Source organism: Anarhichas minor, unplaced genomic scaffold (genome assembly GCF_050575085.1).
Source record: "Anarhichas minor isolate MPS153535 unplaced genomic scaffold, ASM5057508v1 ptg000024l, whole genome shotgun sequence".
Classification (NCBI taxonomy): domain Eukaryota; kingdom Metazoa; phylum Chordata; class Actinopteri; order Perciformes; family Anarhichadidae; genus Anarhichas; species Anarhichas minor.
Window position 1 is genome coordinate 5,209,426 of NW_027466470.1, and position 19,371 is coordinate 5,228,796.

Genomic DNA, 19,371 nt, shown 5'->3' on the forward strand with positions numbered 1-19,371 from the left:
TCTGCACTCGTTTTGTTGAGTCAAGTGGCAGTCGTGTCTGATTACAACTGAGTGGAACTGGTTTGTGTAAATGAGGCTCTCGCATAACATTTTTTCAAGGCTGTATACTTGTGTATCTGCTGGTATACAGCAGGTACAATCATTTGAAAACGTATGTGGCATGTAATGGTTGTGCCGCTCTTTTCTTTAAAGCCACAATAGGTGTCAGGTTGTCGTACTTAAACTGTGGTATATTCTCCTGCAGTGGCCCAGTTTTACCTCTGACAAGGCATCAGATATAGCAACACAGTTCAAGTCTGGGAGCGCTGGATTCAGTATTGAAACATTTATTAGGGTACCTGGGTTCTCACCTTTGCTGATGAATTATTCATCATCGCTTAATGGTCTCCGGTATTCTCCCGGGATTGCTCAATGGGGATTTTTTTTTTTAAGTCGAGTTAGAAAAGGCACATATCTCGGAGTTATATGTGAGAAAGGCAGAACTATAATGAACCTGCTAACAATGCCAGTTTAAATCGGCTGTACGTTTTTTTGCTGCAGCGAGTTGGTCGTGTCATTAAGCAATTCTCTCCACGGACTAACTCTATCTTGTTTTCTCACCGTTGCAGTATCCCTCACTGCGTAGTAGCACATGGATTTCAAGACTTCAAATGAAGAGGTTGGTAGGATTCAATCAATGTAATATTCTGACAGTAAATTGACTGATTATAGAAACAGCTGTGGCATTTTCAAAGGCCTGAAACAACATCGCTGAAAGCATGCGGGCTAGACAGCACATAAATCTGTGGCCCTGTGCATATGCAGCCTCAGAGGCTCCCCCTCCCCTTTCAATCCATCCATTGTTACACCTGCACAAATAACTCAATCGACAAGTAAACACATACAGTACAATGAAACAGGCTTCTTAAAGAGAAAGTCCAATTAGCCGCTGCTCCGTACAATTGTATGATGTTCGATTTCTTTTTAAAGTTATCACTATGTTTTTGTCTTGTTTTGTGTTCATAATATTTCGCTGTACAGTATTGTACCGCTGTAATCACCATCAATCTCCTTATCCGTGTAAAATGCGGTAAATTACTGATTGAAGGGACTTTCAGTAGCCGCTTTATGAACTCGGATCCTCAGTAACGGGAGGATGACGGACCTGCAGGTGATCCACTTTTCGTGGCTGTTTGTCAAACTGAGGCCAGTGTTGCTTAATTTATCAGCAACCTAACACTTCTAGCAAGTTGCTTCCCCTTTGATTTATTTATTTCTCCTGGCTTTCTTTGTTCTTCTTGTAGTCTTACATTTCTTTTATATGACACGACGGCTTCACCTGAAGTCTTTAGCATCAGCAAAACTCCAGAGGCCTTTATATTCTTTTAGATACAAGAAATAATATGACACACTATTTAGTCAGCCAGAAGCAACGGTTTTCTAATAGTGCTATTAACTTAAAAAAGTATAACTTTTAATACGATTCTTTATTTAAGGGCCTCCCTATTTATGTCCCTTGGCAATTAGTTCCACTACTCCAATCCCTTCTACTCCCCTGGGTTAGAAAGACTTATCCTTGTTGCATATCCTGCATTGGAAATACTCATGTGCACAATATCAGATTAGAGACGATGATGTAGATAATAATGGAGGGATGTTTGGAGGGGAGAGTGATAGATGAACATACAATAGGATCACAGATGAGGTTAATTATGTGCAATGCAAAGTGCTACAGCAGGTCAGACGACGCTCAACCACGTGAAACGCTGTGTGACCCAGCTATATGCAATTATGGCACTACTGCCCTCATTTTGCTCGGCTAATGACTCTCTCACACACGTTACTTCAAATAATGTGAATTAATGTGCCCCTCATTTCTTTTCTAACGCTGCAGCTGCAGGCGGAGGCTCATTTCTTCACATTCCTAATTACGGGCGCAAGATAATATGCTCCATAAACTGAAGTTTGACCTGCAGTTGAGATACTCTATCTAAGAATAGCGATCGTGCATCTGTCTTGTTAACTGATGAGCGGCGGATCCCAGGTGACAAGGACGCTGACACTGGTGTCTTTTTATTTTCTATTAGCAGTCTTGTCAGGTGAAGGTGCGTCTTTTATTCAGACCTTTTTAAGTCAAGGACAGGACAGGCATTGCAATTAGCCAGGGAGGAGGAAGGATACGCAGAATGCAAATCTATGCGGATTAGCACGTTTTTAAATGGATCATTGGAAACAGTTGCTTATGTGAAGCAGGGAAATTCAAATTTGGAGGGCGAGCTTGGTTCCAGCCACTTAATTTCACAGGTTCTTAATTTGCCATCATCCTCATCAGCGTTACACGTAGAACAAATTAGATGATATCATTTTTTCTCTCAGCGTGAATGTATCCAAAGCAACCGACTCATAAAAAGCTGCCTCTCGGAGGGTCTGCTCATTATTTGAAAACATAAATCAGCAGTTGTGCTATGTTTATATATATATATATATATATATATATATATATATATATATATATATATATATACACAAACATAGGACAACTGCTATATATATAGATGTGTGTGTGTGTGTTTATTAATCAAAGTGCTGAATATGGTTATTTATTCCAACATTAGCATTAACAAGGAAAGTAGTAAAATAGAAAATAACAGACATCACCAAAGCTCTATATCCTAATTTCCATGTTCATCGTGCAGCGAGTATTCTGAACAGCATTTAATTTCATGGCCAGTTAATTTAGTGATGATGAATGATTTTATCTTTCTGACTGTTCGCAGACAAAGACTGGGATTTATTTGATGCAAGAAGGTAATGAGGAGCCGTTTAGTATTCGACTGCACTTGGCCAAAGATATTCTGACCATTCAAGAACAAGATGTCATCTGTGTGTCAGGAGAGCCTTTTTATTCAAGTGTAAGTAACCCAGTCCGTCTCATAATCACTAAACGCCGCTGTGCCACACGCCGCATGCTCATCTAACTCAACTGGAAGGAGTCTCTGTCTGTCTCTGTGTCTGTTCTTTGATTTTCTCAACAGCCGTTCATCCGATTGATTCACACTTGGTGTGAATTGCTAAGGACCCGAGAAAGTGCAACCCTTCAGATCTATGGGACATATTTATTAGTCGTGCGTTATGTAAGCTACACACACACTGCGTAGTGTACTGAGAGGGGACCCCTATTAACTGTTACACCACCGAACGGCATGCTGGGTACAGCTTGCTTTCCGTCGCTTGCTATACTCCGGCTTTGCTGATCCAGCATTTGTAGCTACACCTACAAAAAATAATGTGCTGTAATTTTAAAATGGGGCTAACGGCAAGGGCGATGGATAAAACAAAATATGATTAATTAATTTGTCACATACTTTAGTCACGTCTGTAGTTACTTTAACCCAAACAATGATCTTTTCTTAAACCTAACTAAGTTGTTTCCTGTGAAGAAGGAAGTTTATGCATGTAACGAGCAGAAACTGACACATGTTGCTGGCTTTCTTTACAATAAATATCATATGTTGTATGATGAGACGTTGTTACAGTACGTTCAAGAACAGATGAAAAAAGAGAGACCGGAAATCTACGGGACGTATTTATTACTTTTTGAAGCCATAAAATGATTGTGTGCGCTATTGCACCCAAATTATGTCGTGTATATATTATACTCTAGCATTGCTAAGGGATGCATCGTGTCATGGCAGGTGTGTTGCTCAGAAAGCACAGTATCAAGTGTGAAGTGGTTTGGATGAGCGGTTCTTGAGAATACCAGCTCGTTTGAACAGGCCTTGCACTATAGTGCAATGAAATCAGTAACATGTACTGCACAATACATGAAGGTTACCTCTATGAAAAGGGAATTATTCATTCAGTTATGTTGCTGTATAAACCCTCAAAGATTAACAGAGGAAGCACTTGTGTCCTCTGAAACATGATGACTAATTAACGTTAAGCGAGAAGACATGTTACATTAATACAACATTAGCATATAAGGTACTCCTAGTGAAGACTTCCTTAGCCTCGGAGACCAATTTACACTTACACATTTAAAAGGAAGCGTTGACTTCCTGCACTGTCGACACTAAATATGTTGAAATGTAGAGTCAGGCACCAACTTCCCAATATGATACAACAACATCTTTATTCTAGAGTCACAGGCAGCAACAACCACTAAAGGAGTCAAGTCACAAATACCTGCGACAATTACAGAATCAATAATTGTAAAAATTAACAAACAAAAAAACCAAACATCCCTGATATGAGAGAAACAATTTCTCTCATGTTGTTATTGTTTCAGGTTTTTGTTACTTTTTTGACTGGTTGTTGAAGCTTGTGGCTCAAAAATAAAGATGATGTTGTTACATATTGGAAATTCCCTGCCTGGCAAAGGTCTGCAGTATGACCGAAACATTGCATTTTCTATAAACCCAGTGCTGACAGCCAAGAAAAGAATCAACTTTATTTTTGTCATTTTACATTTACCCACCACTACTTTGTCAAAACTGTGTTACGTATAGGCTTGGATATATAACAAACAAGAAAAGTAAAAAAATATAATATTGCATTATCACTGCTTCCTACTTTATGTGTGATTCTTATTGAAAATACACGATACTGTGTTTTTATGTTTGTTTTTTTATCTTTCCCCATTTGAATTCATTGTTATTTCATTTGAGTTCTGACAAAAGCAACCCTCCCCACTTCTGTTGTAAGAGCTCCCACAGGTTCAGCATCAGTCTGAACTCATTTCTCGGCTCTAACTGAATCTCTTCCAGGAAAGGACTGTAACGATCAGGAGGCAGACAATTGGAGGGTTTGGCCTGAGCATCAAGGTAATTTAGATCCCATCTGATTAGGCTGCTCGTCCCAACTGCTTTAAATTAAGTCCGAACAAGTGTTATTGATCATTTTCTTGTCAAACTGAAATAACAGCGTTAGCTGAGGGATTTGAGTCGGGGAAAATTGAGTTGCTTTCGAGTGTTTGTGTTTCTTTTGTAAATCAATGTAATGTGATTTGTCCTTAGGGTGGAGCAGAGCATAAAATCCCTGTTGTAATATCAAAGATATCAAAAGAACAAAAAGGTATGCTGTTGTTTTTGCAAAAGATCTACAACTCTTTCTATTTCCCTCCCTTAGTTTGTTGTTACTAAAGTGATTTTTGTTACTTCCAGTTGAACTCTCTGGGCTGCTTTTCATTGGAGACTGCATCCTTCAGGTATAATGCCAAAGCTCTTGTTTATACACCTCATCCTACTCTGCAAAATAACACACACACACACCGTACCTTTAATAATTCATGAGCCACATGTCCACAAAATTGCCTCCCCATAGATACATTTCTCATCCCCAATCTTTCATTTATTACATGTAATCCACAAAAAAAGAAAAACTCTCTCAGCGCATCTGATGCAGTGGAAACATTTACAAGGCAGCCAGAGACGCTCTGTATTCATGGCGACTGTGGTTGTGACTCTCTTGTTTACAGTTTTCAGCGCAGATGCCATAACAGTTATTATGCTTTCCTCATTAATCATTTTGAAGATGGAAGTTACAGTGATGTGATGTCAGCAGTATTATTTAGGGTAACCCTGTTGTTGTTGTTTCCAGATAAACGGAATAAACGTTAGAAGTTATCGCCACGAGGAAGTGGTAAGCTGTCATCTCATATCTCATATTTTGCAACGGCGCACAGCAGCAGCTCTTTCAACAGCTTATCTTGTCTGACTTAAGGATTTGTATCTTTTTGACATGTAAAGCCAATTGTTTCTGTTTCATGCTTTTTTTTTTTTTAAATGTAACTGCAAGAAATGTGTGTGTAAGTCTGTGTAAATCTCTTATCTTGGATTTCCACTCTTAGAGAGACGTTAGCGCAACATGTTTCATTACAGCGAGCGATCGGCAGAAAACCTCGCAGTTCTCAGCTTCTGCAAAAAAAAAAAAAAGAAAGATATTCCTGCCGTTTTTACCTTCCAGGTCCAGGTTCTGAGAAATGCTGGTGAAGAAGTGACTCTTAACGTCTCTTTCCTAAAGAAGACTCCAGCCTTTCTGAAACTGCCCCTGTGTGAAGACTGCACATGTAAGAAACCTCTACGCTCACTCTCTAATTAAAGTACAGGCCTATAATTAACGTTACCGCACTTAAAAATAATGAACCAAGAGTATTTATAGCTGGTATTCATTTCTTAATAGAATTGGTTGTCCTGGTGACAATAAACTGTAATGAAGAGCCACTTTGAGAATAAAAAATATAAATTCAGTTGCTTCACTTTGCTAAAGATAGGAAACGAGAGAGAGGGGGGAGATGAAGACTAAACTGAAAGAATTGACATTGCCCATTGTGGTGCAATTGATTGCTCTTTGCAAAGGAGAGCTTCAGCCTCGTCATCAGACATGAAAGCTTTCATAAAATCCTTTCATACGCGTATATAGGCCAGGTTGACTGGCCATCCAACCAGACAACTGAATACAAATTGGCACAGAGCAGGAGCCCACACTGGAGGAGAGAACAAAGTAACACACTTCTGCTGATATCCGTGATCCGCTGCAGTTGGAAACCTTGAAATCGATGGTAGTGTTGCTCAGAGTTTGGAGGGTTTATTGGCTGTTTTGTGTGTGTGTGTGTGTCCCTGCTGTACATTCAGGCATCCCCAGCGACCAGAGTAGTGGGACCTCCTCTCCTCTGTGCGATAGCGGCCTGCACTTAAACTACCATCCTAACAACACGGTACTTTATTCATTAGCTCCTTATTTGACTGACTGATTCTATAAATGTCCCTCTGTAACCATGCAGCAGCGTACCCGGTGCCAGAAAGTTGTTTCCATGCAACTGTCACTGCTCGCTGATAATCGGGACGCTCTATCTTTATCTTTTGTGGAAGGTGAATCAGCCTTCCTCTGCAGCACGCGCTCACCGGGCCTGCCTGTACACATGCAGCAACAACAGCAGAGCTCTCGTATGTCGATTGTTTGAAATGTGCGAGGTGGGAAGCGACAAGCTCCTCTAAATTGCGTTTCACACTTCTGCAGGACACGCTGTCCTGCTCGTCCTGGCCCACGTCCCCGGGGCTTCGCTGGGAGAAGAGATGGGTGGACCTGCGCCTTATTCCACTGCTTCACTCACGCCTGTCGCAGTACAACCCGGGCTCTGACGTCTGCAGGTGAGCTGCAGGACTTCATCTTCATGGTCAGTGGTGTCAGTTCTCACTTGCAGAGCCGGTTTCTCCCTGTAAGGCTCTACAGGCCGGCAGTGATAAGATCTCCTACTTGTTAAGTGCCTAGGGGTTTTCAAATGGAGCAGACTGCCATCCTTCATCTATAACAAAAAGCCTATTTAGTCTATTCCCTTTCAACACAATCAGATGAGCAAAATATAGTCTGCAGTAGGACAGATACTGAACAGTGGATGCTCGACTTAATAAGCCATTTGGCTGTCAATAAATACATTTTCATTTTGCTACACTGGATGATGGAAACAGCAATCTAGTGGATTGTCTCTTAATGGCCCACACTTGTGGTTTGGCACGTTTTAGCCCATTAACTGAAAATTGCATATGGGTATTATACGTTTTTAGATTGATTGGACATGAAGTGGGTAATAGTGTTCACTTTATCTTCGGATCTTTTAGCACATCAGACTCAAAACATATCAGAGTAACAATTGTTTGCGTTATTATTTTTATTTTAGTTATGGAATTGTGAGTAGGCTGATTTGAAAATCATATATTACATTAAAAGCAGCTATGATCATAATTTTTATGATCACGATATATCAGATGACAATGTGAAAGGGGTCGCTCGTAGTGATGAACCGTCTGGGAATTATCGCCTGAATTTGCAGCTCCCCTTACATTTCCGGAGCTTTATAGTGTTTCAGCTCATTGTTTAGCTGTCCGGCTGCAACGTCGCTGTTTTGGTTCACTCTCACCACTTTCATAGTGTGGCTGCATCAAAAGCTAAAAAAACCTACAATACACTACCTGTCAGTACCAGACAGCCGTTAGAACCAGCTGGTGAACATAGTGGAGCAGTTAGCATTTAAAAAGCCACATTTTTTCCCCATTCAGTCGGCCAGAAACACGACTGGATGTGTAAATAAGCTGCAAATAACTGTTTGCAGACAAGTTTGCTATATCAACATAAAAGGGGATAATATGTCAGTGTTGTGTTCACATTGCACCAAAGTGGCCAAACAAATCTGTTATTGCAGTTCCAAAGGAATTCAACTTTTATTTCCAGACACATGAGTCCATATACTTTAATTGTTCAACATGTTTGCGAAACACTTTTTTCTTACTGAGATGTTAGATGAAAAGTGTTACGTGTGAATTTTCAAAGTTTCTGCCCAGAGTTTTGCATGCTGGGACGAAATGAAATGGAATAATTGCTTCGACCACCCGAAACTAAAGTAAAGTTGAGAAAGATTACATATCGCAAGTAAGTTTCTCATCCCCTACTGATATAAATGGAAAGCGATTGCTTCCTTGAGCATACTAAATCAATGAAAAGAGTTTCGGTATGTAATTTGTAGTTCATCAATGCTGAATCACCCCGTAATCTTTTTGTTTTTCTCTTAATTCTTTCAGGATAAATGCTTTCCAGGTCATAGCTGTGGACGGAGTTTGCAGCGGAGTTATACAGTTGCCCACAGCGGAGGACTGCTTGGACTGGCTTCAGGCAATAGCCGGCAACGTTTCCGGTCTCACCAAGCACAATGTGAGTCTGAAATAATAACCCGTGTTAGCCTCTCGCTGTCCCCCGTGTAAGCCAATAACATGTTGGGTTGGGAGTTGATGCAGAAGAGTTTCAATTTGTCTGAGAGTCCGTTTTGCAAATGTCACAGCATTAAGTGACACGCACTAATGTCTTTTCACTCTATAAGTAAAGTACACACTTATTTCTACGAGCCCAGGGTCACAACAACAGCAGTTCCGCTGCACTTACTCCCTCCAGCCAAACCCATGCACTTATTATCTATAATTCAAAATAATACGTTGAACAATAATGATGGCAAAAGGCAGCAAGAAACAAAGAAATAACAACAGTGTTGTGTCTTTCTCTTGTTGTGAGCCTATTGTCGGGGGGGGAAAAAACCAAAGCGTGTTTCCAGATGGGTGATGCTGCTCAGCGAGATGGGAGAGGGGTCAAATACAAACACTGCTAACAAGCTCCATCATGTGCGGTGAATCATACAAAACCCGTCAAGAAGTGTCTGATTTTGACACATTTATGAGCATATTTAGGTGTATTTCCAATCAGCACACTATATGCTACTGTATATAGCATATAGTATATATATATATATATATATGCTACTGTATATGTCTATTGTAGAGAGTCTGTTATCTAGAAATATGTAACCAGTCAGTATAGAGACGATGAATGCGACATGGAGGGAGCAGCAGTGAAAACAGGGATTTGTAATGATCATGTGTCCACTGGCGAGGCTTTGTGTGTGTGTGTGTGTGAGAGAGAGAGAGAGGGTCTCCAGAGAATAATGGAGGCCTGGTTAATTGGAGTGGATGAAGTGAGGGACGTGCTAAACATTACGCTGATCACTCACTGCCAGAATGGCCTCAACAATGGAGAGAGCATTTCTCATTCTCTGGCCTTTGCTTTTACTGAGGGGTGTGAGTAAACTATAGCAACCTAGATGTAGGACATTAAGATTTCTGATGAAAAAAAACAGATGTCTAATTGAAAAGGCACTATGATATCGATACCGCTGACCCAGTAATGATGTTGATTATTAATAAGCTTCAGTATTTCTCAGATAAGAACCTGCATTACTTTTAAAAAAGGAGATTGGTTATTGTCTATGAGCTAAATGCAAACGTTAGCATGCTAACAGGTATAATGTTTACCGTGTCTACCATCTTAGGTTAGAGTGTTAGCATGATTACATTTGCTTATTAGCACTAAACACAAAGCACAGCTGAGGCTGATGAGAATGTCATTAGTTCTGCAGGTATTTCATCATAAACCAAAGTATTGGTCAAGCATAGATTTTGTCCCTAGATGAAAAGTGAAGGAATCACCAAAGCTATTATCTCAGCTAAGTATCATCAATCATGGTGGCATTAAAGGAAAAGGCATGTAGGATTTATCTTCTTGTGACTTTAAATGTCCAGTAATTGTTGAGATATTTCAGTCTGAACCAAAGTGCTGGACCAACAGAAGCTTAAAAACCAATATAACAGATATAAGATGAACTTTTATTCACTATCATTCAACTAAATTGCTTCAATCAGGGTGTCAATTATAACATATTTTATTATTTCATATTTTGTACTCCAAATATAACTATTTTTTAAATGTCTGTGTCTTATACACATATAATGTGTCTTTTGATTATTATGTGATTTGCTTGTGTGCTTTTTGTTTTAATTTCACTTCTGCTCAATTAATTGCCCTTTTGGGACAAATAAAGTGATTTTATTGATTGAATTATTAGGCTTAGGATCAGCCAGAGTCCCTCAAAGACCTTAAAAAAACCAATAAACTGTAAAACTAGAGAATATGTCAGGGGCTTGTTTTAGCAAGTGTTCACCTGTTTTTCAATATTCATAGATATTATATTTGTATTAGAATGATTAAGCCCCGCTTGTTAAATCGGAAACCTTACAAATGAGATGTAGAAATGGACAGAAATGATAAAATATAAGAACACCAGGAACACAATTAAGAGTAAGATCATCCTTTGCTTGCAGAGCAGCTTCAGTCTTTCTTTGATAGCTGTCATAATATTTAAGTGAGCTTGTAGTAAAACATTTCACCATTTGTCTTGAACAAATGCCGTTAAATTACTGGACAGGAAGGTGCATCAATGTTATACTTTTACAATTTGTGATGAAATGACACTGTATATACCAGTCTGAATCTCTCAAGTGTTATCACAAAATATTACCTTGATATTGTACTCTAAGTACACCAATAAGTAAAGATCTTTTTTCAAATTACATGCTTTGCTTGTTGAGTCATATATTATATTATGATTTGGTAAATAAATCATAAATCATGTGCATAATAGACTGTGTCTATTAAGTCCCAGTTCCCACCACAGACGGCCACAGAGCACATCAATAACACATCAGTCTCTTATCGTTCTGAAAATGTCTCTTATCAGATGACTCATTTAGGCCAATTAGGAGATAATGCTGTGATGTTTCCTCACTAATTACGTTTTAAATACAGACGTGTTCACTTCTTCACTTTGACTCGAGGAAGACCATCTGTGGTTGAAACGCATCAGTCATGTCTGCATGAAATAAAAGCAGTTTGACTCGGGGGTTTTTTTTCCGTGTGCATAATTTGAGTCTTTATCAAGGCCACGGCTTCAGAGAGTCAAGTGGAGGCGTGGCTGCGGTAGCATTTAGGAGCGGCAGCAGACCTGGGACCAGCTTGTCTACTGGACAGAGTCCCCTGTGCTGAGTCAGTGCTGATCTACCTCATGGATGCATAATAAAATAGATAAAAGTAGAGCGATGAATACATCCAAATGTGACGGAATAAAAGCAAGGATTTTTCATGAGTAAAAAATACATGAAACAATTACTCAAAACATTACTTTAGGTACTTTTCACCTCCAGTGAAAGTTCTCCTGTGTGTATTTTTGGACTGACTTGTTGCCTGATTTGTTGTGAAAGTTAAAGAACTGGACGCCACAGCGGTTCCTTGTTGGTGTCAGAGGCGGGTTAGGACCTGCTGTCGCTGTGGGCGGTCACAACAACCAGCAGCTGAATGTGAACAAACCAACGGTCTCTGCTCTCAAATATCCAAACCCGGCTCACATCTTGACAGTTATATCTGGCTGTTTCGTTTCAGTTCCTCCGCTGAAAAAACCCATCTCAACCCAAACATTTCGAATAAAGCAGCAGTGACTCGCCTCTATAGGAGGACGGGTTCAGGTCTGGACGGCTTAATTTGGTGTTCTGCTGCTAAGAAAGAGTTATATTGATAGTACGGTATAGGATTAGGAGCGAGTGATACCTGTGATCTGAGCAGAATGTTTTAATTTAAAGCCTGACTGCTCTCTCGGTAGTTTCCCCGCTTTTATTATCACAGAGAGAATGGATTTTTTTAAATGGATTTCTTTTTTTCTTTTTCTTTTTTTAGGAAGAGCCTCGGGTCCTTGTGGAAATGACTATCTATCTCATTTTGTAATTTGCATGCATTGAATAAATGAAGTAGCTCTAACAGTATTCATTCAGTGCTGTGGTTAACATGTTAGCACAGATACAGTGATTCACGGTTTATTTGTTTTTAACACAGTCCCTACGGGGTCCCACACTTATTTGATATGCTGCCAGTAATTGGTGTCTGATTGTTAGCAGAAGACGTTTTAATGGGATATTGATGTTCTTGTTAAATTTAACAGGTGAAGAAGATTAACCGAAATTTTCCAGTTAACCAGCAGGTAAGACGTTTCTCCAGGCGGCAGTTGAGCCCCTGCTGCTTGTTTAGATTTTATCTTTGCTTGGGCTGACTTTAATTTGTGCATTTTATCCTCATCTTGTAACTTCACAAGTAAATCTAATCAGGTCAGCCAGTCACAGAAAGGGCACAGTACAATCTTGCCAACTATTGCAACACAAGGAGAATGTTTGCATCATTAAAACCCATCCACTGAGAAATGATCAGAAAACAACTGGAGTGCCTTCAGTTAACTTACAGTGTCATCTCTCAGTCTGAACGTGGGGCTCCTTTTTTGTCACTAATTTATTTTGGTTTGTGCCGCACGAAAAACATGTGAATTCACTTGACAATTCTTTTAAGAAAGAAAGCGGCATGAGACGTGACTACTTGTCCCGAATCTTTCACTCGCTTGTTTTGCCATCAGTGAAAAAACTCCAAACAGAAAAGCAAGCAAACATTTTACTTTGGTAAAGAATTGAATGAGTACTGATGTTGAGATAAACTTGATTTTTGAAATCACGTCTCAGAACATTTGCTTTACTTTCTTCCCATCTGTTTTTTTCCTGAATACTTAACTTTCATGTGGGCAATATGACAATAACATACTGTTTATACTGTTTAGCGACGTCTTAAGTACCTATTGTTACAAGAGTGACAATATTGGATTTTTACCTGAATGGTTTATCTTTAAAGCCCCTGAGAGCTTTGTTTCACAAGTATTTCTCAATTAAGTTGAATATTTCTGACTTAATAAGCATCACGTTAACATTTGGAGAGGACGTTTTTTTTTCTTCAAAAGTTTGATACTATTAAAGCTAGAAAACCTGGTGTGGGCAATATGTGGAAACGGTAAAGTTATGTTAATTAATTAATCACATACATGCTAAAACAAAAGACATTTTTATTGTTAAATAACAATGTTTCATTGTGTAAATCCTTTGAACCAATGACATGATTGCTGCACGCATGCAAGCTTATAAAACCACGCAGAGACTCTTCAGTGTCCTCTAAGCACAGTCTTCACCATGACACCATGCATGTTATTTGGTGTTGATCCTATTGATGCAGTATTGCCTCTGAAAACAAAGCTTAGTATCAGTAGTGTTGATACTTCACCCCTGAACAAAAGTGGCAGAGGAGAGAAGCATTATGATATCGTGACACAAATTTACATTTGAGTTTTTTCCGTATCCACCCCAACTTTTGCCTATGATCCCTTTCATACATTCCACATCCCTCACACGTCTCTTTTTCCCTGTTTGATAGATTATCTACATGGGCTGGGTCGACGAGAAGGAGCAGGACTCCGTTCAGGACCGAATGTATTCACCAAAGTTCCTCGCTCTGCGGGGCTCCTCACTCTTTAAGTTTTCAGCACCTCCTGTAAGTTTTCACTTGATCCCCATTTGTTTTGACTAACTTCCTCTTTAAACCATCAGAAGTACGTGTTTGAATTGAATGTCGCTCAACTCTGCGGGAGATTTTTCATATTGCGTTAATGTATTGTTGAAGGAGAAAATGTTTTCCTGTTGGAAAGAAAAGAAGGAAGCAGTTCACTCATAGTCCTTTGTGCTGCATTGATCTTCCTCTTGATTGATGATGATCATTAAATCTGTTTACATTCTGCCAGCCACTTACGTGATTATGATAAGAAGGATAAGCTGTTGATGGTGCTGGAGATGAGAAAAGATTGATAGAAAACTGGAATTGCCTGCTCAACTTGAATGTGCTCATATAAATGGGATATGCTAATGTGCGTGGATGGTGGTATATAGAAGCTTGTTCAGGCGATGTGACAAGCTTCTTCATCACGAAAGACTAGTTACTTACAGTTTAAGGAATATTTCCCCTCAAATGGCAGGATGACAGTTTTGAAATCCACAACGTTCATTAATAATTGACCACTGGCTAAACCCCGCCCCCAAGCTTAGCAACCGTAAATAGGCGCTGGATGTATAAAGAGAGCGACAGGTTGACAGATTGGGTTGGTTTCCGCCCAGTTGGGCTACTTTTGATTAAGTTGAGGTGTGGAAAAATAGCGGGGTTTGAAAAATATTGTGAAAACAACATCACTTAACAAGCTGTCATTTTATCATTAACAAGCTCAGATACAAAATTCAGTATACTCCATATTATTGATTCATTGATTTTGAGAAATATTTGATTGACATTAGTTGTATTCAGTCGTATTTCAGAATAAGAGCGGACCTACTTACCTTGACATCATTATCAATGACATCAATCTGTGTTGTCGGGTTTAGACAACGGTAAATTGTAAATTCTATTTGAAAGTATTTCCATCAGTTTGCTTGAAGGGACAGTTCTTCTGCTTTATTTCCCTTTTCAACAGAGCTATATTCTTCTCATCAAAATGTATGTGACATTTTTCAGGTGACAACATGGGACTGGACCAGAGCAGAGAAAAGCTTTACTGTGTACGAAATAATGTGCAAGATTTTAAAGGTAAGGCAGCCGCTTCGGTTCCATTTCTTGAGCATTCAGAGAAGCAACCCCTCGCACTGGATGCATTGAGAGAATATAAAGCAGAAAACTGAGGAATGCACTTATATAACCCACCGATGTATTTGCATGTCTCTCTACTCCAATCCCACAGACACTCAAGGTTCAGATTTCATTGTTCACTCTCCGCAGGTTGGAGGTCATTCTGAATTGTATTGTGAGAATTTATCTGCAATTTATTATCTCGAAACTCAAGATGGCAAATTTGATTCATATAGGTTCACACCCGTTACACAATGCTATGAACATTGCACTGTTCAGCTTGCATTTAATATGCATTACATTCATGTAAGTGTTGATTATATGGGGTCAAATAATTCAAGTGCTCTTAAAGCCACAGTCTGCAGTCTCCAGAGTAAATAAACCTCCCTTGAGCTTCAGGAAACTGCATTGCTGTTGCTTTGTCTTATCTCCGCGTCACTCTGCCCATCTGTACCTGATCAGCATGGCAGCCGTACTGTCTTATCTTAGGATAATGACCTTCTGGACAAGAGGAAGCATTGCTTCAGCGTCCAGACGGAGAGCGGGGAGGACATGTTCTTCAGCGTGGAACTGGAGTGCGAGCTGCTGATCTGGGAGAAGGCTTTTCAGATGGCCACGTTCCTGGAGGTGGAGAGGATACAGGTACCCGAACAGTAGGGAGCGTGAAGGGAATTGTGATGATTTTAATCTAGCGCACGGTTCCAACTCAGTCGTTTTAGTACAGAGATTGATAACACTCATGTGACATTTTCAGCAGGAAATATAGAGGCGTTTGTGTCCTTGTGTAGCTCATTTGGGTAACATCTTGTTCTCCCGTTCTGTAGTGTAAAACATATGCCTGCATCATGGAGAGCCACCTCATGGGACTAACAGTGGACTTCAGCATGGGCTTTGTCTGCTTTGATGCAGCTTCAAAGGTGAGTGTGAGACTTTATCATCAATAAAAATATGGAAGAGAGGATCTTTCAGTGGGAGATACCGTATTGTACACAGTGTGATGAAACTAATCACGAGGCCTCAGCCTCTCTTTTTCTTTTTTTCTAGTGCTACTTACTTATTCTGCACTGTGTGCATTTTGGGAGTATGAGCACATCTGTTTTGACGGCTGGTTCCTCACCCCGGCTCAAACCTCTCACTCCCTCCCGCAGTTCATTTTGGCCTTTCCCCAGGTCTGAGAGCTGTGCAGACTACTCCACATGTGCACATTATGTGGATGAGCAGGACACGAGACACTGCCATATTGTTCTCCAAGATTTTGGCCCTAGTTCCTGCAATGTGAAGCAACAATGTCTCCCAAAGACAATACAAATGTTGCCAGCGTATTGTTTACGGAGAGAAATGCACAAAACACAGTCCATGTGTAAACTGCAATCGCAGACAAAACACTGGGCGGTATTACTCTGTAATTAAAAGCTGCTATTGGCAAACTTCAAAAAGCATATAAGAATTAGTTTCAACCAGAAACAGCGCGGGTATAACTCTGTGGAGATGCATCTGCTGGCTCATGACCCAGTGAGATGTTTTACCATGGCTCTATTTTTATCAAAATCAGCAACGTTACTTTATAAGGCACACCACACAGCACAGCTCTGAGTTTGACCGACTGTGGTCTTTCTGCGTTGACTTTGCATGTTCCTCTTCTCATGTGTGTGATTTCCTCTGACAGTCCAAAGACATGTGGGTTCCTTTAGCTGCTGTCGGTGTAGATGGGGGACCTGTCCAGCGTTAAGATCTCTCTAAGACAGTCTCTGGCTCACCCAGGAGTAGAAGTAGCAATACCACACTGGGAAAGTATACAAGTAAAACAGGGTTCCCACACATCCTGTTGTCATTGAAAACGCCTGGAAAATAAGAGGAAAAAGTAATATGTCCTATGAAATCATGCATTGTCCTGGAATATGATTTCAACATTCATCCTTGAGCTGAAAATAAACAACTAGGCTAAAATAATTCACAAACTACCATTTGAACGTTAATATAATCCTGAACATAAATAGATAAACAGGCTGCTCTCAGAGTTATGTTGTGGAAGCGCTGTGAACACCCCCCCCCAAGTCTGGTCACATGGTACCACATGCAGGGTGGATGGCATTACAACGGTTGAATAAAGTGGATGAGTCATTTCTAAGCGTGTAAGAGATGATTTCATAGATCCTTTATAGCCACAGACTGCACATCTTTTATATCAGACTTCTACAGAGAGGAACATATTAGTGTATGCAGTGATTCATGTCATGCCATGCTAGATCATCACTGGAGAAGTCCCGGAGAAGTCCTGGAAAATGATCTCTAGAAAACAGTGGGAAACCCTGCAAAAGACCAGCGTTCACATTTTTGCTTGATGGCTTTTTTTTCTTTATCAAAATCAAACTTTGATCAGATTTGAAATCAAAAGGCCACTCGTGCACCAGAGTGAACACAAGCAAACACAGCCACTGTGGATTCAAATATTCTGGCATTTCTGTGCTTTATTTAGCAAACAAGGAAATCCTCTCTTGCTCTGGTAAAAATATCCCAGATGCATGCTGGTCCTGTACAAAACCTGAGCCTGGTGCCCATAGTGCTGATAATTCTTACAAAACATGATAATTTAAACAAATGCCAAGCAAAAGAACACACAATACCTTACTGCATACTTATAAAGCGAATATCTCCAACAAATCAAATACTCAAAACAAATAAAAAGGAGCTCCTACAATATCTAATGTAAGAATGCTTATTATGCAGGAGGATGGCCGCTGTCAGTGTTATATCATTGTATATTATAATATTGAATACTTACTGCTCCATTAATGTTTAAGACTTTAGAGTTTAATGGAGCTGGTCGAAGTGAGCTAAATTATCTTAATCCATTTATTCTGTTCGCTGATTTAATCTACAGCAATGTATCAATAATAATTGTATGTGAAATCCTAATATGTTGAATAAGAAGTACCTGCAGCTGTAGTGAAATATAGTGAGTATAGCTCTTTCTAAAACATAGTAAAGTAGAAATATAAGATAGCGTAACACCTACTTCAACTGAAATAAATCTGAGCAGAGATCTCATGAGACTTTAATCCTGTGAGGAAACAGAATGAACATTTTTCCATGCGCCGTAGGCCACAGTACAGATATAATACTACAGTAGGTGCTTGTGATTGACATGAAGGAGGTGGTGATATCGTCACCTCTGTCAGAGTCAGAGTGGGGTTTAAAGGAAAGCTGGAGAGGTGACACTCTTCCTGTTACACTCTGATGTGTCTGCTCTGATTTTGAATTTTTGTGTGTGCCAAATATCACACTGAGACTTCTTGTGTACGGCACATTAAACATTATTTCTTATGCCGTAATTAATCTGATTGGTGTCACAGTAATAATAACAGGGGCGGGAACAGTTACAGATACATATTCATGTAAAAAGTGCGGCCAGCTGTCTACCTGAGGAGTCGGTCTGGCTCACTGTGTGCAGCTTTTTGTTTATTCAGTTCAACACTAATTGAATCACTGAAGCTCTGCTATTTCAGGTGGAATCGCGGTGGCTTGTTAAATTGCCTAATGGCGGAAATAACAAGTTTCTATCTCACAACAGCTTCTATCTGCTCACATGCTCCATTTATCATTGTCCATGCTAATTTATTATTATTCATGAAATAGTGAGAAGGAATTCAGTAGTTGTGTTGTTGTTGTTTTAGTTAAAGTAAGACTCTTCTCATCTTTGTGATTGTAACTCTTCAGGCTGTCCTGTGGAGATACAAGTTCTCCCAACTTAAAGGATCATCTGATGATGGAAAAAGCAAGATCAAGTTTTTATTCCAAAATCAAGACTCCAAATCTATTGAAGCAAAGGTAATTCACTTCCAGAGAACTTTAATGCTGCATGTCGAGGGAACGGTTATTCAACAAGACGATCAAAGCAGCAAAGTTCTGAAAGATATATGACTTGCATATGTTTCTTTTTCTTCTGTCTTTTAGGAGCTGGAGTTCTCAAACCTCTTCGCCGTGCTTCATTGCATTCACGCTTTTTTTGCTGCCAAAGTCGCTTGCCTGGACCCGATTTTTGTGGAGAGCCAAGGCACCGCGACGACCGCCGGGTTTTCTTCCCTTTGCAGTATGTCGTGTAATTCACAGACACCTAAACTCAAATACGCCACCTGACAGGCGCCGCTCTCCTCTGACTCATTCTGAACGGATGCTGCATTGAAGCTGTGAAACCGTGGCCTAAAAAGGTGGACAGGTGAACTCAACAGTGATCACATCATGACATTATTACAAAAGACCTCTTTGGGAGCGATATACTTGATATTGTGGAAGACGACTCAGACTTCTGGAATAATCGTGGACCTAAACATGAACTTCTACTTTGAGAAACTTCACGAAGAGACTGTGGACACAAAATGTGTGATTCTAATATGTTTTTAAGTGAAATCGTCCTCTTGATCCTCCGACATCCTTATGCTCAACACATCTCAAAGAAAAATGCAGTTCTTTTCTCACGGTAGCGTGCTT

General features: G+C 39.8%; 1 protein-coding gene across 1 annotated transcript; it reads left to right on the plus strand.

Annotated features, from left to right (window-relative positions):
- Positions 1 to 231: 231 nt before the first annotated feature.
- sntg1 (syntrophin, gamma 1) lies at positions 232 to 19,139 on the plus strand. Its single transcript, XM_076098175.1, has 17 exons — positions 232 to 658; positions 2,757 to 2,891; positions 4,746 to 4,802; positions 4,995 to 5,052; positions 5,142 to 5,185; positions 5,578 to 5,619; positions 5,944 to 6,046; positions 6,612 to 6,694; positions 6,997 to 7,127; positions 8,553 to 8,682; positions 12,344 to 12,382; positions 13,648 to 13,764; positions 14,773 to 14,844; positions 15,373 to 15,525; positions 15,708 to 15,800; positions 18,601 to 18,711; positions 18,838 to 19,139. The coding sequence occupies exons 1-17, from the start codon at positions 632 to 634 to the stop codon at positions 19,018 to 19,020; spliced, it is 1,578 nt and encodes a 525-aa protein (XP_075954290.1). The 5' UTR covers positions 232 to 631; the 3' UTR covers positions 19,021 to 19,139.
- Positions 19,140 to 19,371: the final 232 nt, after the last annotated feature.